This window comes from Balaenoptera physalus (genome assembly GCF_965194825.1).
Source record: "Balaenoptera physalus genome assembly, chromosome: 6".
Lineage (NCBI taxonomy): Eukaryota > Metazoa > Chordata > Mammalia > Artiodactyla > Balaenopteridae > Balaenoptera > Balaenoptera physalus.
The window spans coordinates 92,788,197-92,815,775 of NC_138885.1; the positions used below are offsets into that span (position 1 = coordinate 92,788,197).

General features: G+C 44.6%; 1 protein-coding gene across 4 annotated transcripts in view; it reads left to right on the forward strand.

Annotated features, from left to right (window-relative positions):
• KIAA2012 overlaps positions 1–27,579 on the forward strand; it is a 126,173-nt gene that overhangs the window by 25,026 nt on the left and 73,568 nt on the right. The window contains exons 5-11 of one of the 4 annotated variants that reach the window (XM_082466983.1): positions 4,000–4,142; positions 5,352–5,535; positions 6,142–6,284; positions 8,779–8,947; positions 12,187–12,333; positions 15,777–15,947; positions 18,335–18,445. In XM_082466983.1, the coding sequence (XP_082323109.1) occupies positions 4,000–4,142; positions 5,352–5,535; positions 6,142–6,284; positions 8,779–8,947; positions 12,187–12,333; positions 15,777–15,947; positions 18,335–18,445 (1,068 nt within the window). The remainder of the gene's footprint in view (positions 1–3,999; positions 4,143–5,351; positions 5,536–6,141; positions 6,285–8,778; positions 8,948–12,186; positions 12,334–15,776; positions 15,948–18,334; positions 18,446–27,579) is intronic. The other 3 variants (XM_082466984.1, XM_082466985.1, XM_082466986.1) reach the window with 3 other exon arrangements.

Genomic DNA, 27,579 nt, shown 5'->3' on the forward strand with positions numbered 1-27,579 from the left:
GGTTTCATTGTCCTCATCTGTAAAATGAGGGAGTTAGTCTAGACCAGCACCATCCAATAGTACTTTCTGCAATGATGGAATGTTTTATACATATATATATATTTTTATACATATATATGTATATATATACATGTATGTATATATATGTATATATATATATTTTATATATATATATATATATATATATATATGCTGTCCAATTCCAATATAGTAGCCATCAGCCACATGTGGCTATTGAGCACTTGAAATGTAGGTAGTGTGACTGTGAAAATGAGTTTTAAAATTTTATTTACTTTTTTTTTTTTAATTTTTATTTATTATTTATTTATTATGTTTATTTTTGGCTGTGTGGGGTCTTCGTTTCTGTGTGAGGGCTTTCTCCAGTTGTGGCAAGTGGGGGCCACTCTTCATCGCGGTGCGCAGGCCTCTCACTATCGCGGCCTCTCTTGTTGCGGAGCACAGGCTCCAGACGCGCAGGCTCAGTAGTTGTGGCTCACGGGCCCAGTTGCTCCGCGGCATGTGGGATCTTCCCAGACCAGGGCTCGAACTCGTGTCCCCTGCATTGGCAGGCAGACTCTCAACCACTGCGCCACCAGGGAAGCCCTAAAATTTTATTTACTTTTAATTAATTTACATCTAAATAGCCACATGTGGCTAGTGGCTGCTGTATTGGACAATGCATATCTAGAGTCTAGATTTTAGATGATTTCTTACACCTTTTTCACTCTAACACTCTTTAACCTGTGGTTTTGTGGCAATATCATAAGAAAAAAGACAGGCTTTGGAGCGAGAAATCTGGCTGTTCTGCAATGGCTGTTCTTTCTCTTACTAGATGTAAGATCTTGAGCAAATCACTCAACCTCTTTGAGCTTGTTTGCTTATCTCTGTAATGGACATAATAAGGCCTACCTCGTTACTGCACAGAAAATTATTGTGAGCTGTCTGTAAGCTGTTCAGTACTATGGAGGTTCTACCTGTCAATATTATTCTTGGGAACTTGAAGCATTAAAAGAGCCAGATTTGCTTTGCTAAGGGAGATGGGGAAAGATGACTGGATAAAGATGACTGGGCAAAGAATAGGGTCTTGATTAGTACCAGAGTTTTTGAGAAACGAGAAGGAAAGGACAAGAGCCTAACATAATATAAAGTTAATTTTTCTGAAATGAAAAAGGAATTTTCCAGAAACAATAGTTGTGCCTAACCAAGCCCTGTACTTGCAAAAGGATCTAGTCAGGATAAGTAGAGAATCTGATCTATCAAATGGAGTGGAGAAGAACATGGCAGGTTCTCAGAGCCTGGTGCCATAAACATGCCCACCATATACCTCCCTTGAGTCTAGACTCCATTATCAAGGAATTTTGGTCATAACCTTGTCCAATAGTTCATCTATGGGAAACATGCTGGTCAGGCAATTGTATTTCTCTTTGTAATTATACCCCGGTCTATACATCAGTCTCTATGCACTTTGCTAATGTGGGTCAGCATCCCGGAGACCATTTGATTCTGAGGCACTGATGAGATCAAGTTTCTGGGCCATCCATGTCCTAAGAGCAGTGAACTCACCCAGTAATCCTCCTGTGCTGGAACCTTCTGCCCTTCCCCAGGTGGCACCCCACCTCGCCATTGTCTAATGCCTTCTTGCTTCAAAAATTCTACTGTCTCCAGTTAATATCCTTAGACTTTGATGCCCTAAGATCTAAAAATACTGGACTGTGGACTACAGTACTTCCATTTGAGGGTGGAGCAACACTGCATACCTAAGGAATCAAGTGACTTCCCTAATTGATGCCATATATGGAGGAGTTGTCACAATCAGGCAGAAACAGAGAGGCAATATTAAATAGTGATTAAACACGTGGCCATTAGCACCAGATTCTAAGCCATGTGACCTCTCTGGGCCTCAGTTTCCTCATTTATAAAATGAAGATGACCATACCCACCTATACCTCACAGGATTGGATGTGGGACTTAAACGGGATAATGCAGTATCTGGCTCATAGCAAGTGCTCAATAAATGTTAGTTATAGACCTCCCTACTTTGTGTTTTTTAAGCATAATTGTAATGCCCAATTGCCCATGATCACAGGGACCAAAAATCAACTTGTAAAGAAGGAAAAATAGCTCAGAGACTATAGCTTGAACCCTGACTGATGGTTTATTTGTTTTAACTTTATCTCCCCTTGGCCTCCCTCTCCTTGCCAGACACTGTATTGGAGAAAGTAGCAAAAGTCCTGGCTGCAAATCTCAGATCCCCCAACAATGTGATGTTGGCTAAGTCACTTATGCTTTGTGCATCCTTAGTTTGCTCATCTGTAAAATGGGAGTAGTGGTGTCTGCGTTCCACTCTCTCTGGGTTGTTGTAAAAAACCATAGGAGAAGACACCGGTAAAAAAGCTCTCTAAGAGCTCTAAATTACTACCCCCATGCACACTATTTGGGTAATCTGAACCCATATTTGAGATAGAAAGAGACCAAGTTGCATGGTCTCCTTTCAACAACTGAAACTTCCAATACCTTGCTTGCAAACCTGTTTCTGTTAAGCATAGATAAATGAGCCAGAGATGATGTTTACTGAGAAGAATCTTGGTTTCCCTCACATAGATTGAGTCATATATTCAATATCACCTGGGATACAGCTAAAGGGAAGAATGCCTCTCTATATCCTCCCACCCCAGAGCACCCTGCCCCAACTTAGCTAGTCTGCCATATAATACCATTCAGCAGGTGAGTGGCCATTTGGCCAGAGTTTCACTTCCTCTACCCTCAGAAATGCATTTGGCTCCCTGGTGAATCTGACCAGGAAGGATGGCTCTGAAGTCCAGCTTGACCCCAAAGGATCATTCTAGAACACACAGAAAGGTCTTTAGTGCTACATCCTATATGAAGTTGAGGCTTTCTTGGGAGCAGGCCTAACGTGGCCCTGGACCACCCCAGATTCAAGGGTTCCCTGGGTCACTAAAACCTGAGCAGTCCCCCTGAACCTACGCCTGAGTCTGTACCTGCCCCACCAACACTCTCAGCATCAGCTCAGACCCAAAGTAGCCTTCAGGAGCCAATGGGCAGAGGAAAGGGAGCTGCAGGGAGGGAGTAGTCCCACAGATAAGCTCTTGGCTCTTGACCCAATGACACCAAGGATGAGAATGATGTAAGGAATGACAAGGGTTGGGGAGTATGGGGGACAGTGGGGCTGGCTGGGAGCCTCCAGAAGCCCAGTGCTCCAACATACACAGAGTCCCTGAGGGCTTCCAGTGCCTCTGGTTGAAAGACAGCCCCGCATTGTTCCACGGAGCTGCAAGCAGAGAGTGGAGGTGTTGCTAAAGCGGCTCCAAACAAGGAAAGTTTGCCAGACTGTTTCAGCAATAAATCTACCTTGAGTAAGTGATGAAAATAGCTGCAGGACCCTTTAACCATCGATGAAAGATTTGTTAACTATGCTGGAGTCATCTGTTGACTCAGATCCTTCCTGAGGGTTACACAGACAGGGTAAGTGCAGATTGCTAAGCAGTGCATTTGTCTGAGTTTTTCTACAAGTAAATGAACAGCAGACATCCCAGGAAATCAAGTGCTTCAGACTGAGCATCTCAGTGGCAACAGAGCAGGGCTGCAGGTCACCCCACCATCATCACACCTCTGTTATCCCCTAGTCCCTCACAGTTTACAAAGGGGTGTCATATTCATGATCTTATTTGAGCCCCAGACGACTCTGCAAGGAAGCGAGAGCAAGAAATCAGTATCCCCATTTTACAGATGAGGAAACTGAGTCTGTGAAACAGACTCAACCTTGAGCCTCGTGACTCTTAAAGCAGTTCTGTTCCACTGACCTGGCTGCCACTTCCATGGAGGCACTAGCAGAAATACAGTAATAAGGAGGGAGGAAGAACAAGGGCCTTGATCGACACTTTTGCTCAGTAAAGCAAGAAGGAAGGCAGTTTGGAAGCAGCTAACAGCATCATACCCATCTCTGGGCTTGTGAAGTTGACCCACTGTTCACCTTTGCAGGTCACCAGGGCCTGGATGAAGGGGAAGCTGGGGCTGGTGGACACGTGGACCAGGGCTCTGTAGCCAAGAACCACGGCAGCCAGGGGACTCGCTTGCCACCACTCAGGAAGCAGCCCTGGCAGGAAGATGAAACCCAGGCAGAGGTACCATTTCTAATGGGGTCCCCTCTGTCACTGTTCTTCTTGACTTTAGAGGTAATGCTCCCTCCCTTCACCATTTCTTGGGGTCCTCCAGAGAAGAGAAGAGTACTTTGAGCCTACTGACCCCTGTTTCCCAAAGTGTCACCTGTGGAACCCTAGCATCGCCAGATGCTCCATGCAAAAAAAGGGTTTCTTGGCCAAATACATTTGGGAAATGCAGCACACCATGTCCTCCTCCCAGAGGGTCACAGTGCACATTTGACCATGGACCATAGGTAGTTCTATAGGTAAAGTGGCTGGTTTAGCTTTAACTCATGGTTTTCCAATCTTACTTAACCACAGATCCTCCCTACACTCTTCACCCCATCTAGGCAGCTCTAGTCTTCTCTAGAAAAAAGAGCTTTTTTGGCCTTAGAGCTGGAAAAGCCTTGTTTTGAGTCCTGCATCTTGCTAGCTGTGGTGACTAACTTACTAACTTTGAACCTGAATTACCTCTTCTGTAAAATGGAGCTGTTATCATACACACCTCCCAAGGTTGCTATGAGGATTAAATAAGTTAAAAAGTAAAAATGCTTTCTAAACTCTAAGGCCCGTGTGTGTGTGTGTGTGTGTGTGTGTGTGTGTGTGTGTGTGTACAAGGTGACAGTGGTTCAGAGAAATGTAGACAACACGTGCTCCTATCTTGAATAAACATGTATGACTTACAAGCAGGTCATACGCCAATGAAACAGGAAAGGGGGAGAAGAGAAGTACCACCTAGTGGGAGAGAAGAGACATTTTATGATGGATAAAGACAATGATACTAGCGTGAATATACTTAATGCAGAACTATACACTTAAAAATGGTTAAAATGATAAATTTTATGTTATGTATATTTTACTACAATAAAAAAAAGTTTGCCAAAAAGAAAAGACAGTGGTACTAATGCTCGATTTTTAATTTTTTGATTTTGATTCTTAATTTTTTTGCAGGAAAGCACTATATGTCAGGCATGGTTAAATGTCATTCTCTCTATCACCAATAATAAAATGTTTTATTATAATAAACATCATGAAATATCTTGCCATTATAACCATGTTTTTCTTCCCAGGCTGCTAAGGAGATTTCATCCTTGGAACCACCAGTCTAGCCACAAGGTCTGACTGTTATAGGAACCTGCTCTGTTCCTTTACAAAACCTGTTTTCAGGAATGCGTATCTGTCGTTCCCTAGGACACGTCAAAAGGGAATCACCATTGTATCCACGCTTCAAAGGAAAGCCACCATGAAAAAACACAGCAAACTTCCAGGAGGGCCCTTGGGCATGCCCGCATCGATCATTCTTGGCTCCTGCGTGACAAATCCCACACGACATTCTATGGAGTCGCCTTCCCCAACAGGAAGGCAGATCTCAGCGGTAAGAAGCCAAATGTCTTGCTTGTTGATCTCGGTAAACCTGATCCTGCAGAGAGCACTAAGGCAGGCTGAGTGTCACTTCCTCATGCCACTCACCTTAGAAAATAACTGCCAAAGTCCAGCTGGAGGTAGGAATGAGACCAGTCCTCGACCGCACACATTCCGCAGTCAGACTGCCTGCGCTCAAATTACCCCCACTTACTAACTGTGACCTTGGGCAAGTTATTTAATCTGACCGAGGCTCCGTTTCCTCATCTGTAGAATGGGAATAATAATAATACCTCCATAAGGCTATTATGGGGATTCAGTTAATGCATATAAAATACTTTGCATGATTCTTGTCCCATAGTTAACACTTAACACATAGTAACTATTATTATGATCGTTATTATTCTCCCCATCACTTGACTCAACCAGCAAGAACCCAACCCAAATAATGAGATTAGGGCTCCCTGAAGCTGCCTCAGCCAAAGCCATGGCTGTCTGAGTGCCTCGGCACTCTCTTTGCCTCTCTTCCCATTAACCCAAAAGTGATAAAAGTTGAAAGTCAACTGTCCATCCCCACACCAGCAACTAATAAGTTCTTGTTCCCGTCCCGTTTCTGCAGACAAACAAGGGCATATGAAACTCTACCAGGGCAGAAGCAGCCACTTGTTCCAGGAGCCTCCTGCTGAAAGATGTCTTTTCCCTCCTGTAGCATCTGCCACTGGCTCAGAAAAAAACACATCTGGAGAAGTGAGGAGGAAAAAGGTTGTGTGTGTGTGCTTTTAAGCATGCGCGTGCTTGAAAGATTAATCTCAATCTAGGAATGAGGTGACTCAAAGGGATGTCTCAGAGAACAGGCCTTACTTGCTTCTGAGCTCACCGGGTGGAGCTGGACTAAAGCTGTAGTAATTTACTAAATGTTGAAAATAGTGAAGTACAGGAAATTTCAGCTGCCCCTGATTAAAGCAATATGGTGTTAACCAAACTTTCTGGTGCCAGCAGAATCCTTTTTTCTGTTAAGGGGCTGAGGTTTATCTGTAAGCATGTAAGGACAGAATTTGAGTTTGTAAGCAGCTGACCCACTTCAAACTCAAAATGCTGGAACCCAGAAATGGTTTTGCTTAATTGAGGGTCTGTCACCTTTGAAAATGTAGGATAAATTTTGCAGGTTTATCAACCCCCTTCAGAAGTCAGGTATACCTTCCTTAAAGATGTCCTTTGCTGTCTCTGGCCTGGTCCTGCCTTGAAATTCTGTGTGGCTCTTCAGTTTGGTTGGGAGGCACCTGTGCTGAGTGGGAATGAGCAGGGACTCTGGAATGTTCTGCCCGTGGCAGCTGTGTTACTTGAGCCAGTGGCTCACCACTTTGAGCTACAGTGACCTCCTCTGTGCACACAGATAATAATGCCAGCCTCACAGGGCTGATGGAAGGATGAAAGGAGATGAAGCATTTATGTGAAAGTATCTTGTGTCCATCTGGAAACAACAGCAATGTTAGTTCATGGTGGGGATTCGTGCCATCTGAAGTGGCCCTGAGGAGCCATGGGCATACCAGGTGGTCCTGGTGCCAGTGAGGGAGGTCGTTTTCAGTCTGTTCAGGATTTTCTCAGATTTCCCATGTCTAAGCTGATCTAAACCTTTCCATTCATACCAGAAGGGCATCTGTCTTCCCAGGTTCCTTGGAACCAGGAGTAAACAGCAGGCCTGACCTGCCAGGGTCACTCAGGCCTAAGGAAAGCCCTCAATCTCACACCCAGTTCAGCCCAGAACCGAGCCAGGCTCAGAGGACAGGAATCCCTTCCCTCAACCCATGTATATGATTTAGTAAGGAAAGCAATATTTTCCACTATATTAAAACTCTGTAAATTTTTAATTACAATAGAGAAATTAAGGCTTGGCTTATCAGCCATACCTCACACAAACCATTTGAGTTTCCACATAGATTTCCCAATGCAAACCTTGTCAAACAAAATACACAAGGTCAGTATTCAGAAGAGGGCAGTCGGTGGGCAGCTGGGCACCTGGACAGTGGAGGTCTCCAGGGACAAAAAGACGCTATGTGCATGTGTTGGGTTAATCATTTTCTTAACGTCTCATAATTATACATATTACCCTGAATATAGTTGGGTGAATTTCCTTCCTCATTCAACTCTAAACACGTTAGGATACTTGTGTGTGTTTCTGATCTTTTTTTCTTTTTGAACACTAAAAAGGTGAGAGACGTTTTTATTTTTCCTCCTGTGAAATTGAAGTCCGTGAAACCCCGCACACATATACATTTCATAGAGCCAAGTTCGTATGTTAAAAGCTGCAAACTAAAAGGAGAAATTTTCAGCAACTTCTGAATAATTGGAAACAGGAGACTCTAAGTACTACCCGTAGCTCCTTTCTCTCTCTCTCTCTCTCTCTCTCTCTCTCTCCATATACATATACACATACACCACACACACACATATGTTTTGGGGTTTTTTGGACATAAAAAAACTGGGTTACAGTTGTGGCTGATTCTGACACACAGTGATTTTTTTTCTATCTATGTTCATATTACAGATGTGTGGAGACACCTAGGTATTCTGCTAGTGGCAAGATTAGGTATTAAACCCTAATGAAAGAAGAGTCTTCTCTCAAAGAAATATCATAGAAAAAAGCCTAGTTCCAAACACTGTTGTAACTACATATAATTAGCTCATTTAATCCTAATGGCAACTTATGAGGTGGGCAGTATGATTACCCCCATTTTACAGAGGAAGAAATTGAGGCTTAGAGAGATGACATGAGGAAAGCAAACACAAATGTGTATTCCTATTTTCTGCCCTTTCTTACCTACAAGTTTGCACAGTCCACAATCTGAGCCATACTTTTTTCTGTTAACGACACAAGCCAAGATTTCTCCTTCTCCGGACATGGAAATCTCAGCTCTATCATTTTAATCTGGCTCAGTTTCCCGACTGCAAGAGAAAGACTGTATTTCCTCACAAAGGCTCTTGAGTTTACCACATTTATACTTCTCAGAGCAATCAGAGGCTGGGTTAACGGTTGCATAACCAAATTCCCATGAAGCAAAGCAGCCCTACTCTAGTGAGTTGACCGGTTTCCAGGTCTGTCAGCTTTATCTCCCAGCCCTGGGTACAGAAGCGACATTACACTCAGCAGCTTCTGATGCTGGAGATTCAATAAGATACAATGTCATTTATCCCTTGCAGGCAGCAGGATTTAGATACCTGCCATATGGGGGTGTGTTTGTTTTTACATTTTCTCCAGGCACCAATGGCTTTGAAATCACCTCCTATCTCAGAGGAATCACCCAGAGTCCTGGACCCCCTGAGGAGTCAACTTAAAGCCAATAAGCCCCCAGCAGAGCTCTTCATCTTCCCCGTGGAGAGTCATTTCCATACCCAACACCTCCCAAAAGGAAAGGCACGAAGAAGAGGTAGGTCCCTGTGACTGGGTCTCCTGAGGGAACCAGGCCGGCCAGGAAGGATTGGGGTGTGGGTCCCACTAACGCAGCCCTCTCCTAAATCATGGCTGACACTCTTCAGGGTCACCCCCTTGAGAGAACATTTTTTTAAAGAAAGAAAAACGATAAGTCTACAAGTAGTTCTCTTCTGGTCATATTTAACTCAATTTTTAAAATATTTATTGAGTCCTCATCAAGCAGAGCATTTTGCTAAACTGTGGAAGAAAATGGAAGTCAGACACACACATAAATTAAGTCCAATGCACCATAGATGTTATAAAGGTGCAAGAATTTTCAGGCAGCTTACAACAAATAAATGCAATATATTAAAAAGGACAACTAAAATTGAAATTGAAAAAATAAAACACCTGGTTAAGAAGAGTAGAGAAATAGATGTTATCAGACATCTGGGATGAATTCATTGCTTTTGGTAAGCACTGGATTTAGATGAGTTACCTGGCAGCCAAGATAAAAAGGATATTTGGATCTTTGGACCTTTGCTTTATAAAAGAAAGATAAAAGTTTGTCTTAAGAGCCATTTTCCTGATTTTTTGTAATTTATTTTATTGAGGTATAGTTGATTTACATTGTTGTGTTAATTTCTACTGTACAGCAAAGTGATTCAGTTATACATATATATACATTCTTTTTCATATTCTTTTCCATTATGGTTTATCACAGGATATTGACTATAGTTCCCTGTGCTGTACAGTAGGATCTTGTTGTTTATCCATCCTATATATCATAGTTTACACCTGCTAGTTCCAAACTCCCAGTTCTTCCTTTCCCCACTGCCCTCCCCCTTGGCAACCACAAGTCTGTTCTCTATGTCTGTGAGTCTGTTCCATTTTCCTGATTTTGAATTAGGTACCATTATTATGTAACGTTAGATGATTTCTACAATCCTTGTCAGGGAAGAGATTTTGAGCTTCTAAGCAAAGTGCTAAGAGAGTACAGGTAAGGGAGAGAGCAATTCCAACTGGGACTTAGAAAGGCTTTTTGAAAGAGGCTTCTGAGTGACCGCTCAGCTCACCCTGCACCACAAGGAGAAATTCTTTCTGACCTTCCCAAGCCATTCCACATTCTTGCCCCTGGGACTTTTCTGGGCAAGCTGAGGCAAAAGGCAACTCTCTAAACAGCTGACTCCGATTTTGAAGAAGTCCTAGTTCTGAGCTTTCTAGAAACTTCAGCAAAAACGGCCACTGATTTCTCAGTTTTTGCTCTACGGCTGTTTGGAATTCTCACTATGAAGAAGCATGTCTGTTAATCTTAAAAGACCAGTCAATGGAAGGGGTCATAAGGGAACTTTCTGAAGTGATGAAAATGTTCTAAATCTTGGTTGGTTGCATGGATATATACATTTGTCAAAACTCACTGAACTGTACACTTAAGATCTGTACATTTCACTCCGTAGATTTTAACTTTCAAAAAAAATTACTTAGCTCCTTAAAAAAAACACATAGTATTACAGTATTTTTAAATGTAGGTTTTTCTTATTATTCAGGTATGATGAGGCCAATAGAGATCAGGAGACAACTGCCAGTGAAAAGATAGTCTGTTACTCACAGTTTGCAAGAGGAGAGGGCATGCCATACCCCTTGAGGCCACATGGAGAAGAACCAGGGTCAGCTAGGAAGCAGAAGGGCTGGCGGGGCGGGGGGAGCATGTGGGATGGGCAAGAGTCTTTACTGCATTTTTGGCAGGAAGGAATGGGCGAGGCAGGGCAAGCAGGCTAAGCCGGTTTGGGATTGGCTAGTTTGAAAAGTTTGGGCAGGCTCTGTGCATCAGGGCTGTCCCTGGTTGTCTGGTACCTGGCTCTGGGGTCATTAAGGCAGGGGGATAGTGGCCTGGAAGTGTTAAGGAGGTCATGGCTGGGGAGAGAGGGGAGGGGCTCTAGAATGGTTGGTTTCCATATGAAATGTGCACTTGCAGGTGGTCCTTTACTGTCTCTAGGAACTGGCTAGCCCTGGGAGGGACAGCCTCCCCAGGGTGAGTAAGGTCCCAGATGTCAAAACACTAGAATAAAAAGATATGCTTACTGATTCACTTTGCTGTACACCTGAAACTAACACAACGTTGTAAATCAACTATACTCCAATTTAAAAAAAAAAGACATGCTTAATATATGCAAAGATAGGACTATTTGCAAGATTTGGTTAAATCCTGATTATCTCCCATGATGACCCTGGAAGGAAGGTCACCAGGCCATCATGGACCAGATTCTTAAACCTATTAGATCCACTGAGCTTGCCAACGCACTGACAAATGAAAAATAGGAATAAAATATACAGAAAGTGAATCCATTGAGTTCTTCCTTCTTTTGTAGGTCAGTGAGGACTCCTTCAGTAACAAAAGAAATGTATTCACTCATGTAATTGGATAGTGCAAGGACCAGCCAACCCCAGGCTCAGCTGGATCCAGGCCTCAGAAAATGTCCTCTGGGCACTATTTGTCTGGGTCTCTCAGCTCTGTTAGCCTTTCCTCTCAAGCACGTTGTCCCCATGTGGTGGTAAAGGTGGCCTCCTGCAATTCCATGACAACTTGTTAACCCCGGTAGAAAGGATATGCCTCTTGGACTTCCCTGTTGGCTCAGTGGTTAAGAATCCACCTGCCAATGCAGAGGACACGGGTTCGATCCCTGGTCTGGGAAGATCCCACATGCCGCGGAGCAACCAAGCCCGTGTGCCACAACTACTGAGCCTGCGCTCTAGAGCCCGCGAGACACAACTACTGAGCCCACGCACCACAACTACTGAAGCCCCCGCACCTAGAGCCCATGCTCCGCAACAAGAGAAGCCACGGCAATAAGAAGCCCACGCACCGCAAGGAAAGTAGCCCCCACTTGCTGCAACTAGAGAAAGCCTGTACTCAGCAACAAAGACCCAGCGCAGCCAAAAATAAATAAATGAATAAATAAATTTATTTAAAAAAAGAAAGGATATGCCTCTTAAAAGCTCTGGCAAAAAGTACCAAAACTGCCTGTGATTGGCCAGGCTTGGGCTATGTGCCCACCCCGGACCCAGTCACCGTGGCTAAAGCAATGAGGTGCTCTCGTTAGCCAGGCTTCAGTCACTTGCCCATCCCTGGAGTCAGGGAACGGACCACCGAAACCACATGGTCTGAGTGAGAGAAAGATGGGTCCCCAAAAAGAAGAGACAGCTGGCAAAAACGACAGATGTCTACTACAACTCGGCTTTCTCTTTGTCTCCTAGGTGCTCCACACCTTGAGTCAGCACCAGAAACAGAAGAGTCCAGGCCTTTATGGAGGCCTCCCCTGAAGCAGGTGCCCCTGAAAAGGCCAAGGGAATTAAGAGTACATCTCCCAGTGGACACAGGGAGGAACACACTCTCGCCTCAAGGTAGCTATTCCTTCCCTCCAGCATCCCACAGGGATCTCACTCCAAAGGAGAGCAAGGCAAGACACATCAGGGTCCTCAGCCATAAAAAGGAGGCTAGAGGGACTTCCCTGGTGAAGCAGTGGTTAAGAATCCGCCTGCCAATGCAGGGGACACGAGTTCGAGCCCTGATCTAGGAAGATCCCACAAGCCGCGGAGCAACTAGGCCCGTGCACCACAACTACTGAGCCTGTGCTGTACAGCCCATGAGCCACAACTGTGGAGCCCGCGCTCCTAGAGCCCGTGCTCCGCAACAAGAGAAGCCACTGCAATGAGAAGCCCATGCACCACAACTCACCGCAACTAGAGGAAGCCCGCGCTCAGCAACGAAGACCCAACGCAGCCAAAGATTAATTAATTAATTAATTAATTTTTTTTAAAAAAGAGGCTAGAAGGGAGGCCACTCCTCCCCGGCCACTTGAAGATGGCTTCTGCTCAGGCAGCAGCTGCCTTAACCAAAGTGCTGCAGTGAAACCAACTTCCTGTCTAGCTCACAAGTTACTCACTCACTAAATCAAACCCCCTACGAATATTTCCTGGTTGCAGATGTAAAACAGCACCAAACTTACTATGTATTTGCTGCACGCTCTATAGTTTCTCCCATGTTTTTAACCAATGGAATTTCATTTCTAATCTATTTGGGACCATTCATGAGAAGTTCATAATATCAACAAAAGGCATCACTCCAATTTTTCAAAACATCACGTAGACATCTGAAATTATACATATGAGTGCATCAAAGTGTATATTTTTATGTGTTGATAGGTTGGAAACAATGGGCCATATTTAGAAAGCTCTACGTTTTCACAAAACTGAAGCTCCTTCCCCAAGGGCAAGATGACAGTATGACAAATGCTAGGTGATCTCTGAGTGGTGGTAATCAGAAGAAGTAGAAGGATGAACGTTCACATTTAAGGAGTTCTTCCTCAGTGCCAGGCACTGGCCTCAGGTTTTAACACATCTTATCTCATTTACTTCTCACAACAGTCCTACCCTCAGTTCACAGATCAGAAATCTGAAGCCCTGGGAGATGAGTGACTTGTTTGAGGTCACACAATTATAAGTGGCCTCGCTGGGCTTGGAGCTGAGGCCTTCCAGTGCCAGAATCTGTGCTCTTATTCATTATACTGCACTGCCTCTGAGAATAAAAAAAAATGAACCCAGGTCAGGATGTTCTTGAGACATTTCCGTTTTGAGAACGTCCTTTGATTATTGAGGCAGGGGCTTGTTTACCATATCTCTTAAGTGAGAGTTAATCATCCTAAAGACTTCGAAGTTTTTTTTAAAAATCCACATATGGGGACTTCCCTGGTGGTCCATTGGTTAAGAATCCGCCTTCCAACGCAGGTGACGCGGGTTAGATCCCTGGTCAGGGGACTAAGATCCCACATGCTGCGGGGCAACTAAGCCTGCGCGCTCTAAAGCCCGCGTGCCACGACTAGAGAGAAGCCCGTGCCGCAGTGAAGATCCCGTGTGCTGCAACTAAGACCCAATGCAACCAAATAAATAATAAATAAATAATTTTTTTTTTTAAATCCTCATATGGCAAGGGTCACTCTGTGTGCAGACAGGTGAGAAAGCAGCTTTGCCCCTGTGCACCATAATGTCAGGGGCACAGCCTGAGCCACCAGGAGGGATGGGCAACACCAGGGAATTTCATCTTTGGTGCTGCACACCTCACACTGCCCTCCACTTGTTTTGAGCTGCCATGTCCACTGGGGACCCAGTATCTAGAGCTTGTCCATCCTCTGCTACCCTGCCAGGAGGAAGCTGGGCTAAGAAGTCCCTGGTACCTTGGTTAGTTCAGTATGTTAGTTCAGTGTGTGACTCAACTGGATAGTAGATGCATTAAAAAAAAAAAAAAAAAAAAAGTCTAAACAGGCAAGATTTTCATGGCAATCTTTCTCACACAGGGGTCCCTGGAGCAAGGGTGTTTAGAACTAGTAAGTGGGACTCTCATTGCCCCAGAGGTTGCACAGACCCATTTACGTGCTTAGCCCTGGATTGTTTCACTTCTCATATCATAAAAATGAAGCCAGATTTTTTTATACGCACACACACACATACATATTTTATTTTATTGCTGAACCATCCGAGACTAAACTGCAGACTTTGTACATTTCATCCCTTATCAGCACGTATCTCCCAAGAGCAAGGATATTCTCCTTGTAACCACAGTACAATTATCACATTCAAGAAAATTAACATTGATGTAATACTATTTTCTAATATATAGTCCACATTCAAATTTCTCTAATTACACCAGTAATATTCCTTACAGTTGTTTTTTTTCCCCCAATCAATCCAGGATTCCACTCAGAATCATACACTGTATTTAATGGTCACATCTCTTTAGAATCTTTTCATCTAGAACACTTCCCCAGTCTCATTTTTCATGACACTGATATTTTTGAAGAGTTTAGGCTAGTTGCTTTACAGAATTATCCTCAATTTAGGTTTGTTTCCTCATGATTAGATTCAGATCAAACATTTTTGGCAAGAATGGCATGTTGGTGATGTGTGCTTCTCGGTACATTACATCAAGGGACACAAAATATCCCTGTATATTAATTCCATTTGTTATAAGTTGTTCCATTATAAGTGATGTTAAATTTCATTATTTGGTTAAAGAGATGTCTTTGTCCATCGTAAAGACACCTCTTCCCTTTGTAAATAAGTAGCTTGTGATACTTGGAGACTGTGTGTGAAGCCAGCCTTTAAACACAAACGCCAAGAGTGTGTTGAACATGAAATAGAGACCACTCTCTCTGAGATTAAGACAAGGTCCCAATCACTTTTAGATTACTGGGTTTTGCCCTCCCTAGAGCAGCCCCTACAGCAGAGCCAGTTCTGGGAAAGAGTGAGAGAAAGAACAGAGATGGAGGCCAAGACATGTTTTGTGGAGTTTATCATCCATTCCGTTACCCTCTAACTACCATCTAGAAGGGGCTACTTTGTACTTTATGACCTGGAGGAGCCATGAGATCACTGGTTCTGCTTAGAAAAATTGCTTTGTGGTTGGAACTCTGTAGCCAACAGTCCCATGCGCTTTAACGCTGGGGTCTCCCCAGTTAGGGAAGGACCTTGCAGCCTCCCTAGTCTTTCTCCTATCTCAGGAGCCCACCAATAGGATGAGAATAACAACAATCACTGTTCAGTTCCTCCCAGTTCTTGGAGGTTCCCCAACAGAAGGGCCGCTATTCTAGCCAAGAGTAATCCCACCTTGGCTGTGGGAGATACCTGGCCTCTGCTCCCTAGCAGGGCTGGAAAAGAGAGACAAACTTGAGAATGAGGGGAATAAGTGATCCTAGACACTAGGAGCCATCAACAGAATTAGAAAAGAGGTTCCTTCTCCTTCTTGCTGATCCAAATTCTCACTCATGCTTTTTCTCCTTTTGCTTTTGAAGAGGACGCTGCTCCATCCCAGGATGGCACGCCACCACTGTCCCTGACGGAAGGAAGAAAAGGTCCAGAGAGCCAGAGGGGCCTGGACAGCCCCAGGACGTCAGGCCACAGCAGCGCCATGGGCCCCCCACGTGTGAGACGCGCCGGCGGGGCACTCCCAGCAGAAGGACAAGGTAATCACTCCCGGGGTGCACAGATGCACCCTCTTGGCTTGTCTGTGGCTCTGGGCTCATTTTAATCATCTTCCGGGGCCACACATAAGCTGTCTGAAAGCCACCCCATTGAAAAAGGGAAAGCAGCAGTGTTTCCAATGCTGTCAGTGGGATTAACGGTCACTATGCATATTCCTCAAGAGTCAGTACATGTTTTAAGGGTTTTCTGCACCAACATGCACTGCCAAGCTGTTCTGTGCTTTCCTTGCTCCTGGCAGCAGCGTGTGATGACACAGCTCCCTGCGCTCATCAGGGAGACTCGCTACTGTGTTTACCAGGCATTCTCAACACCGAGCCATAACCCTGCACAGGGCAAGGGAGCCTGGGGACCCTGCCAACAGGAAGAGTCCCCGGGGAGGAGTCACCCTCCGGCCCAGGGCAGAGCCTGAGGCCTGGGCACAGAGAGAAAAGGACTCTGGATTTCTACTGAAGGATGAGGCAGGCAGGGCCACACCCTCTATGACTTAGCCCCACTCAGAGTTCTTATCCTTAAGAGCCAACCGTCCAGGAGGAAACTAAGACAGTGCAATAACAGCTTCCATGGGGGCTTTATTCTAAATGCAGCACATAAAGCAAAAGTTGCTTAGGGTCCAAATTACCCCTGAAAATCCCTTAGGGAGGGGCCATGCTGGAGACCAAAAAACCATTTTCTAGGAAGTGCAGCCCAATCAGCTGTTCCTCCCTCATCGGAGGATGGGCGGCTTTCTCTGATTGAGCCCCAGATGAAGGAGATGGTGTGTGTTTGGGTGCCAGACAATGTGAACAAAGTATCTCTGTTAACAGCAGAATCACACTCAGGGCCTAGAGAAGCTCACATTCGAGAGGAACGTGGCAACTGAGAGCCACCAAGAAGACAACAGGTACCACAGCTTTCGCCCCATCCCAGGCTCGCTCAGACACAGACGCCTCACTATGTAAATCCTGCTCGCTCGCGCTCCCCCTGCCTCGACCCAAGCACTTATTTATATTTGAAGCCTTGTAAGCATAAATTCAATACATGGATCAATAATTCCATGATGGGCTTGCAGCTCCTCTGTTTAAGGCTGGAATGGTCGAAGTCAAATTCTCTCTCTCTCTCTCTCACCAAAGAAACTTACAAACTATTTCCAAATGGAACCTTTCTCTTACAACCTCCTCCCTTTTCTATTTGCATGGCAATGATGCTCTCTTAATTTTGAGCTAATGAGCTGAACTTTAGGTACAGTAGCGTCACCACCAAGGGTATTCCTAGGAGGCTGCATTGCCTGGAACAAATCACACCAAACACACACACACACACACACACACACCCTGAATTAGACACCGTTACAAAAGGAGAACCTGATTAGAACGAATGCCAGGGCTGTGACTATGACGAGTGCAGTCTGAAGCCTCAAGTGTGTAGGCTGAGTGTGTATAAATGAATGTGTGTGTGGGGGGGCACATGTGTGTCTTAGGGTATGTGTGTGCTTATATAGCTATGGGAGTACATGTGTATACTTGTGTGCTCATGTATGTACGTGTGATTATGCAGGCCTGCCTGAGAACAAGTACGCATGTGTTGCTGTGTGTCCTTGTACGATACATGTGTGTCCTTGCAGGCACACCTGCATATGTGTGCGTGCCTTGTGAGTGTGTATATATGTACGTGTGAGTGCACACCTTGGTGTAAGTATGTGTGAGTGTGTTTCCGTGTGTGTGTGTGATGCCTCTGTGTACGTGTGCGTTTACACACTTATAAGCGTCCACTGTGGCTGATGGCCAGCTCTACTCCTGACCCTTTTGCCTCGGAAATGGGGAAGGTAAAGTTATAGGAACACCCTCAATCTTTCTAAGCAACTGAGAGAAATAGAGCTTCCTTCTTCTCCTTGGCCTGAGCCCCGTGGAGTCACTAAGCAGTCCCAGCATTTGATCCACAGGACGCAGCTGTGCCGCTGAGTACTGCACAAAGGCATGTGACAGAGCAGGAAGCAGAGGCTGGAACCACCGAGCCCTGTGCCCAGGAGCTGGGCTGCACACACTTGGAGGATGGGGCTCCCTTTCCTTCACACAAGGTGGCCCCTCCAGGCTCACCTTGTCCCTGGAGGGCCGCCTGAAACCAGAGGATTCCCCCTTTTCTAGACCTTCACAGAAGGCACGACGTAGGCTATGGCAGCCCCGCCCTGTTCATCCCACACTGACTCCAGATGATGGGGCGTGAACGCTGGCCCTGTTCTGCCGAATCCCGGGAGTGGGGCTGGCCCTGCACCCTGGCAAGCACCTGAGCACACCGGCATCTGCCCGCTGGGGATTCAGGGAGCACGGTCCAGGTTCAGCCTCCCTCCCCTGCACTGGTGCTAACACTGCCCATGCTTGTGCTTATTCTCAAGAAAAATCCAGAGACCCCACACTGGGACACTTCTTGCTGGGTCCAGATGGAGAAAACATCTGCCTGTCCCTCCCAAGGCCTACCCAAACCGAGGAGCTTCTGTCAGGTGAAGGTAAGATGAGACATCCCAGGTCATCCTCGCTTTCCTGGGGGAAGATTTTACCTGCAGCTTCCAAAACTCCCCAGCAGCAGAGACATCATTAGAAACAGACACAAGTCAGCCAGTTTCTCCCCTCTCGCTGAACACAGGGATGCTTCTGTAGCTCAGACACAATAACCCAATGTCTGCATAACAAGTTTGCTCTTGCTGGAGCATCTGGAGAGAGACGTTCCCATGGAATGGCTTGGAGGAGGCCTAATGTGCCGTGCTGATGCCTTGATGAGGATGACAAAGCCCTCTTGGTATTTGCCCAAACTAAACACTGCCTTTTCTCTTCTTTCCAACCACCCTCCAGAGGTGGAGGTGGCTAATTGGTAATCCAATCAGGGGTATCCTTGTTATGTGCATTGGTTCATTGCTGCGAATCATCTGGCTCCTGACAGATATCAAGGCAGTTTCCAAAAACCCTTCTGGCATGTTCACTTTTTGGAAAAGGGATGCTGGCTCTGGGCAATAACCATCTTGCAAAGGAAAAAAAAAAAAATGAAGTCAGAGGGTGATGAGTGTCAGCCACCCAGGAACCATCATGATGTGCATGCGTGAGCCGTACCGCCAGCAGGGCTCTTAACGCGGGAGATTAAAATCTTCACTCGTTCGGTGGGTGATGTCATGACTGCCTCAACAAAAAGAGCATGGGATCAGAGCCAGGAGATTTGAGTAGCCCTGGCTTGTCCTCTCCGTTGTCAGATGACTTTGGGTCAACCCTTCCTTGTGTCCAAGGTTCCTCCTCTCATTCGAAATAAGGGGATCGACTCCACCAGCAGCAGCTGCTGACTATTGCTGCGTTTTACGTGTTGTGTCTGTTGCTGTGGAAGTAGCCACTTAGTATATGGATTTCCAGAAAACAGAATGCATTCGGTTCCAAATCCAGCATTAAAGAACTTCCATCACCACTTGGGCTGTCCCATGATATGAGTATAAAAATAACTTGGTTCTCAACTGGCGGAAGCAGGAGTGAGACAGGTGGAGGCCACTGTCACTGTGACACAGCTGGTACAACAGCTGGAACGCAGACACGATTCTGTTCACCTGCTGCACATTTGTCCACTCTCTTCCAAGAGAAATAGCTCCCCTTCGGGCAAAGCAAAAGCCAGAAGCAGAAAAGGAAATATTTAAGTTACATGTTTAAGTTTGTTGTCATCTCATCAGTATCATGTTTCGGTCATTTTGGCATCCTCAGCACTTAGCACAGTCCCTGACGCAAACATAGCAGGATCACAGTAAATGTTCATTGAAAGTCTTTCAATAATTTCCACACAAAAGAAAGAAAGAGAGAAATGAAATTTATGCTGAATAAATCGAGACTTGCCTGCCATCTTGTCTTAGTCCCATGAACAATGTATTTAAACCTACTTGCCTCTCAAACCTAAAGGCATTCACTGTGAGCTTGTTGAATAAATGAACAAATGATTCATCTGTCAATCAGTCAGTCAGTCAATGCCCTCTCTCTAGCCTGTCCTCCATATACAGCTGGTGGACCTCCAGCCTCGACGGTGACTGCATAGGGCCCTGGGAGGCAGGCAGAACCTTAACCCACATCTCCCTACAAGCGCCCATAGAACAGGCCCAGCTTTCTAAGAGTCTCTGTTAATGGGAAAGCCCTGTTTTGTTTTGCTTTGGGAAGCAGGATACTGAAAAACATTTTCAACTCCTGCAAAGGATTTGCTCCACCCACACCAAATTCTTTGCAGCTGCTTGTTCAAATTCATCTTGATCACCATCCCCACCCTACTCTTCCAGTCTCACCTCCCACTATATTCATGCCCACCCTTTTCTCATCTGTCTGATGGCCCACACATCCAGTCTTCCTTCTCTTATCTCCCAGCCTTTGCCCAAGTTGCCCTCAAATATTTAGAATCATTTTAAGTTCCAAGGGAAGGTTCATCTTTTCTGGGATATTTTCCTCAATAAATCCACTTCATCTCACTGAACTGCTACAATGTAGCTTTCACCCATTTCTCTCTCTCAATCCCACTTCTGTGATTACTGTATTTATATGCATCCGTTTGTTGTTTAGCTCCCAAATATATTAGAAGAGTCCTAGAGAACCTCTTATCTTTATCATATGTCCAAGAAATGTGTGGATAGAATACCCCAGGTGCCATAAAGGAAAGTTTGGGGGGGATCATAGTTGTTGTTCTTTAATTTTAAAAAATCTTGGGTTAAAGCGGAAATATGATCTGTCTGATCATTCTGAGACTTTCAGACTCTGCCAACATCTACTTGGAAATGAATTCTTAAGCAATTAGATCATGATATCTTGCTTTCAGATAGCATAGAAGAATGAGTATAAACCTTCAGAAGAAAAATAAAGATGTGAAGACTTGAGCTGGAATTCGACTCTCTTGGTCATGTTGGGATATTGCAACACTTAGAAAATTCAAAGGCTTAAGAAAGGAAACTTTAACTTGGAAGGATACAAGTCAAAACATTGGAACATTGGAGTTGCTTATCCTTGATTCAAATCCTTCATCTATTCTCCTAGTCACAGTGGCAGCAATAGAAGTTTTCTTTCAGAAGTTCTTTTATTCAGAAGTTCTTTATTGCAAGAAGCTCAAGAATGTCTGTGCCAGTGGTTCAGTCTGGGACTCCAGGTCCCATGCAAATTTAAATTCTTCATCTCTTTCAGAGTTTCCAGTTGACACCTGCTCTTGTCCTAAAAGGATTTTTACCCCCAAAACTTGCCTTGTTTTTTGGTCATTTAATTAGCATCCTTCTCTCTTGCAACTCTTTCTTGGTATGGTGGTTTTAAAATATGTCTACAAATTCTTTGACACTTGTTCTTTCAAAAGGGGGAGCCCAATTCCCCTCCCCTTGAGTGTGCGCTGGACATAGTGGCTCACTTCTGATAAATATAGAATATGACAGAAGTGACAGTGTGTGACCTCTGAGATGGTCCAGCCCCAGGGAAATCTCCAGATGACTGCATCCCTGATTGGCATCGTGACTGCAGCCTCACAAGAGACTGCACCAGAATCACCGGCCTAAGCCCCTCCCAGATTCCCATAGAAACTATGTGAGATATAGTAAAGGTTTATTGTTTTAAGTCACTAGATTTGGGAGTAATTTGTTTTCATAATAGATAATATACTGGTGTCATTTCCTGATGGTCTGCGATTTGGTAAACAGAAAAATGAAGGGTCCAAGAATATCCCAGCTAGTCTCAAAACACTGATTATTTGGGGGCAAACATATGCTAAGTAGTTGACTTTCTCTGTGTTCTCCCCATTTGTCATTTGTGATAATGTTGGTTGTGGGGACTCATGGGTAAAAGGATCCTTCCATGTTGGTGGGATATTTGACAAAGTATGATTTTCCTTGAGTAGCCTTTCTCTTAGCAGCTGTTGCTTTAGTGAAGATGCCTGGAGATTTAAAAGTGAAGAAGTCCAGGGCTTCCCTCGTGGTGCAGTGATTAAGAATCCGCCTGCCAATGCAGGGGACAGGGGTTCGAGGCCTGGTCCGGGAAGATCCCACATGCCGTGGAGCAACTAAGCCCATGAGCCACAACTACTGAGCCCATGTGCCACAACTACTGAAGCCCACGCGCCTAGAGGCCATACTCTGCAACAAGAGAAGCCACCGCAATGAGAAGCATGTGCACCGCAACGAAGAGTAGCCCCCGCTCACCGCAACTAGAGAAAGCCCGCGTGCAGCAACGAAGACCCAACGCAGCCAAAAATAAAATAAATTAAATAAAATAAATTAATTAAAAAAGAAAGTGAAGAAGTCCATTAGATGAGACAGTGTGAGGAAGAAGAAAGAACTTTGGACTAAATATCCAAAGTCTTGGGTTTTATTCTCAGCTCTATCACCCTGATTTCTGTGATCATTGGCAAATAAATCTACTGCTTTGGAGCTCAGCTTCTCCATATGGAGAAAGAGGAACTGGGATTAGATCCAATCCTCCCAGTGTATATCCCGTAGAACTCCAAGTCCTCAGAAGGTTACCAGGCATTCTGTTAAAAAAAAAAAAAAAAAAAAAAAGTTCTGAAGCCAAATAAGTTGGAAACCAGTAGGCTAAAGCGAAGCAGATTCCTTACTGCAGGAGCCTCTACTGTGTTAATGCGGATTGTGGTTCCTCAAGATGAGGATATGCGATGTTTCCCAAACTTATTTGACCACTGAATTCTTTCTTGTTTTTTAGTAAAGCATCATGTGCATCTAACTAGTTTTTGGAACACACTTTGGAAAATACTAAACATTATTTCTAAGGTTCTTTCCAGCTGTAATGCTGTATGTTACTAAATAACCCCCTTTCCCAAGGAGACTCTCTCCGTAGAGCAGTTCTGTTGTCTAAGTCCTGAGGCAGGATCTCAGTCATTCAATAATTCATGACTGTTCTTGTTTTCATTTTCCAAACATCAGTTCTGAATCACTGAGTCCACAATCCCTCCATCTCCAGGTAAAAAGAAGTAGAGGAAGGTAGGAGGAAGCCTGGGTGGTAATAAGGCCCTTTTGCCCAATCAGTGTTTGTTAATAATCCATAAGCAATCATGTTGGTGGATTTACCAGTTCTCAGATGTTGAAATAAAGAAAAACATGGCTGGATATGGTCGCTTGGTACCCAGCATTTCCTTCCACTGCCCTCCTGTACTGCAAAGGCTGGAAGGCTAAAAACCACATTTCCCAGGTAACCTTTGCAGTTAGGAGGCGGGATGCAGACACGGTTCTGCCAAATAGATGCACTTGCATGAGATTTGAAGGGCAGAGTGAGGCAGAGGCACTTTGGCTACTTACAAAGGCAAGCGAGCTCGTGAACACTGTCAAGAGGCAGTTGCTGCAGCAACTTTGTAAGCACTAAGTTCTCTATAGTAGCTCCATTTCTTCTTAAAATACCTTGGTGGTTTCTGTTCTCCACTGAGTCCTGACCCAAATACTCTCCTCCCCTTGCAGAAGTTATGGGGGATTCCCACGAGGCTCGGCATGGGGCTAATTTGGGTCTGTCACATGGACCACAGGGCAGTGATAGCTGTGTTTGTCAGGACTTCAGAGGGAAGCGGGGTTCTTTGCCTCACCTCAGTGAACCCAGCACCGCATCAGCAGCCCACACTGGAAGGTGTTCTGATGGCCACCTGCAGAGAGCCACTAAAAACCACTGGGGAGTCTTCTTTCCTTTGACAGAAACCTCTCATGATTCCTATAAGTACAAAGACTCCCCTCCCTTGTATTTGGCTGAAAATGTCATATTATCACCACTTTATGCCTTCCAAAGAAGAAAAACGTCAAAAATAATAGTTCTCTTTGAATCTGCTGAAAATTCTTTTTTTTAAGAAAAAAGTCAATATGAAGTGTTGAAGAATATTTAATTCCTCTTTATTTTTTGCATATGTACTTATATTGTTTCTTACAGAGCCTGTAAAGCTGTAAATTCTACCTCCCTCGCATTTTTTCTGTTTCAGAGAACCTTAGAGTTGAGATGGAATGTAGGCATCACCTTCATCAGCATTTAAGCAGGGGAAGCATTTTATCAAACAGACTTTCTGAGGACACCTATGGATAAAATGGATAAAAGCAGAGCTGCCTGGTTAAAGTAGGGATGGTCTGACTGTGTCCCCCAACAACTTCTTCAGAGCCCAGCTAATTCTTTCCTTCCTGAAATGATTCCTGGCTGTGGGGTCTATGCAGAGTCACTAGAACTATGAGACCACAGTTTGAAAACTCTCATTTTATGGATAAGGAAACTGAGGCCCAGAGAGGTACGGTGACTTGCTCAAAGTCACACAGCTTCTATGCGGCAAATCTAAGGCTCAAACCGAGATCTTCCTGCACCTACTTAGGCCAAAGCTCTTCTCACTAGAACTTACTGCCTCTAGGCCCTCTTGTTCAGGTTTCTAGGCTTCAAGGACTAGCTGAAGTCCCACCTTCATTGTACCACCTCACCTGACCACCTCAGCCCACATTGATTGTTGCTATCTTAGGTCAGCAGTAGTTCTTACTACCTGGGTCTCTCACCAGGCACTCCCTTACTTCCTCTATCTTTTTTTACTCTTTTTCTTCATCCTCTTCCAAGATCTCCTAAGGATAGATCCCCCTCTTCTACTTCTGAATATCCCAGAGAACATCATAGGTACTCCCAGAACGTTGCCCATAAATATTGATTGAAACTGTCAGTAGCAAAGACTTACTTGTTCCCCAATATCCATTTTTCCATTACTCCTGTTATTAACAGAATCCCCTACCCTGAAGTTTAGTTGAACACATGGTTACTTGGCTAGAAATTATATTTCCCAGCCTTCCTTGCAGCCAGGTATGGTCATATAACTGATGTGGCTGATGAAATGTGAACAGAAGTAACTTGTACGACTTCCAGGTCATTTCCTTAAAAGGAAATCACTGGGGACTTCCTTGGTGGCGCAGTGGATAAGAATCTGCCTGCCAATGCAGGGGACACAGGTTCGATCCCTGGTCCGGGAAGATCGCACATGCCGTGGAGCAACTAAGCCCGGGAAGATCCCACATGCCACAACTACTGAGCCTGCATGCCAGGCTCCGCAACAAGAGAAGCCACTGCAAGGAGAAGCCCACGCACCACACCGAAGAGTAGCCCCCGCTCGCCACAACTGCAAGGAGAAAGCCCGCACGCAGCAATGAAGACCCAACGCAGCCAAAAAAAAAAAAAATTTTTTTTTAATTTTAAAAAAAGGAAACCATTGCCTTCCTCCTCCCTTTTCCCATTGGACTTGGTTGTAGTGGTGAAGTAGCTTCAACCACGTGGAAGAGGGCAATACTCTAGGGGATGATGAAACCATAAGATATAAGGAAGCACAGTGCCCAGATAACTTCAGGGAGCAGAGCTACCCTGGGCTACACCCCTCCCTCTAGACTCTTACCTGAAACAGAAATACATGTTTATCTTTCTGAGTCTCTTTGTTACAGCATATAATGCAACTATATATTCTTTCTTAATCTGGACAAAGCAAACCTAACAGATTTTTCTGGTGAGCATTTTTATGAATCCTCCATTGTGCTCCGTTCTATCACACGTGCATTTTTCATGTTAAACTGCAATTACTTAAACTCTTCCCCTAACATTCTAAATTAATTTTCCAAAGTTGGAGTGTAGTCTTTTCTCCCTTAGGCTATGCATTAATTGAGGCTTTCTTTTCACCATACTTTGTAATGTCTAGTGTACAGTATTTCTACTTCCCACATCTTTGCTCTGCACAGTCACCTTGCCCTTCCTCCTACCACCTAAGAAGAAAAGATGGTCAGACTAACAGGTGAAGTCTACAAGGTGTCTGTGTGTTCCGTGTAGCTTCAGAGTTAGATTGAAATTGCCAGGCACAGATTTAGTCTTGTCATTTTGTTTACACATTGGGGAAAAAGAATTCAGTTTATTAAACGTTTCACGTAACTGCACCCAAGTTTTGCCAAGCTGGGAACTTGGACCTTTTCTGTGTAGTGACATTTTAATTCTAGTTTTCATAACCTGGAGATCAGACTGTTGCTTTTGCATGATGTACATAGTGTCTCGTGACTAGAGTTTGCTTTGTTTTATAGTAACTGTACTCGTATTTTTCAAGGGCTATTTTGTAAACAGATGATGTATTTCTCCCTTGAAAACACAATAAAGAGAAAAAAGCACCAAAAAAAAAATATGCATCTATAATAATACCTGCCATCCTAGATTGCATTGCTTTATGACAACCAAACCCAATCATACTTGCAGTATACCATAAAGTATTAAGTAAAATTCCAATGTAAAATATCACCGGACCTAAAAGAGAGAAGACCCATAATATTGTGTCCGACTCTTTTGATCAAATGGACAGAATGCCTACCATGTTCAAGGGAAAGAGAAGGATGTTGATATCAAGAGCAAACATGCTCAGGCACATATGTCATCTCATTCTATCATCCAATAATCCTTTGAACGGAGTATTTTCATTCACATACCACAGGTGAGGAAACTGAAACACAAGGAGGGTAACCCCCTTGTGCACATTGATCACACCTGGTGAGCAGCTGAGCTTATTCATTCCCAGGCCCGTCTATCCCAGAGACTGTGCTCTTTCCTTCCCACTTCCCAGGGCTCAACCCTGGGCCCTGTGGCTGCTGCCCCCAAGGACCTCACAGCCTCTGTGAGAAAAAATTCACAAGCAGCTGACTCTTCTGCAAGGCAGAATGAGATGAGTGCTGTAACAGAAGTCTCAACAACACGATGCGGGGCTTCCAAGGAAGGAGCAATGAATTCTAACCTGCGGGACAAGGAAGGATTTTTGCAGGGGAATCTCTATTTGTACTGACTTTAAAGAAGCTGGTAGGGAATTCCCTGGTGGTCCAGTGGTTAGGACTTGGTGCTTTCACTGCTGGGGCCTGGGTTCGATCCCTGGTTGGGGAACTAAGATCCCAAAAGCCTCGAGGTGCAGCCAAAATTTTTAAAAAAATAAATATAAACAAAATTCTATTTAAAAAAAAAAAAAAGAAAGAAAGAGGGGGCTTCCCTGGTGGCTTAGTGGTTAAGAATCCACCTGCCAATTCAGGGGACACGGGTTCGAGCCCTGGTCCAGGAAGATCCCACATGCCGCGGAGCAACTAAGCCCGTGCATCACAACTACTGAAGCCCACGTGCCTAGAGCCCATGCTCCACAACAAGAGAAGCCACCGCAATGAGAAGCCTGCGCACTGCAATGAAGAGTAGCCCCCGCTCGCCACAACTAGAGAAAGCCCGCACGCAGCAATGAAGACCCAACGCAGCCAAAAGTAGATAAATAAAATAAATTAATTTAAAAAAAGAAAAAGAAAAAAAAAAAGAGGGACTTCCCTGGGGGTCCAGTGGGTAAGACTCCGTGTTCCCAATGCAGGGGGCCTGGGTTCGATCCCTGGTTGGGGAACTAGATCCCGCATGCATGGTGCAACTAAGAAATCGCATGCTGCAACTAAAAGATCCCACATGCCGCAACTAAGACCCGGTGCAGCCAAAAGTAAAAAATAAATAAAAAATAAAAACAAGAAGGAAACTGGTAGAAGTGGATAAACAGAGAAGAGAGAAAGACATGACCAGCTGAGGGACCAGCATGAACAAAGGCAAAGAGATAAGAAAGCAGAGTCCATGTGGGAAATGATGAGTAGTCTGTAAGAATGCC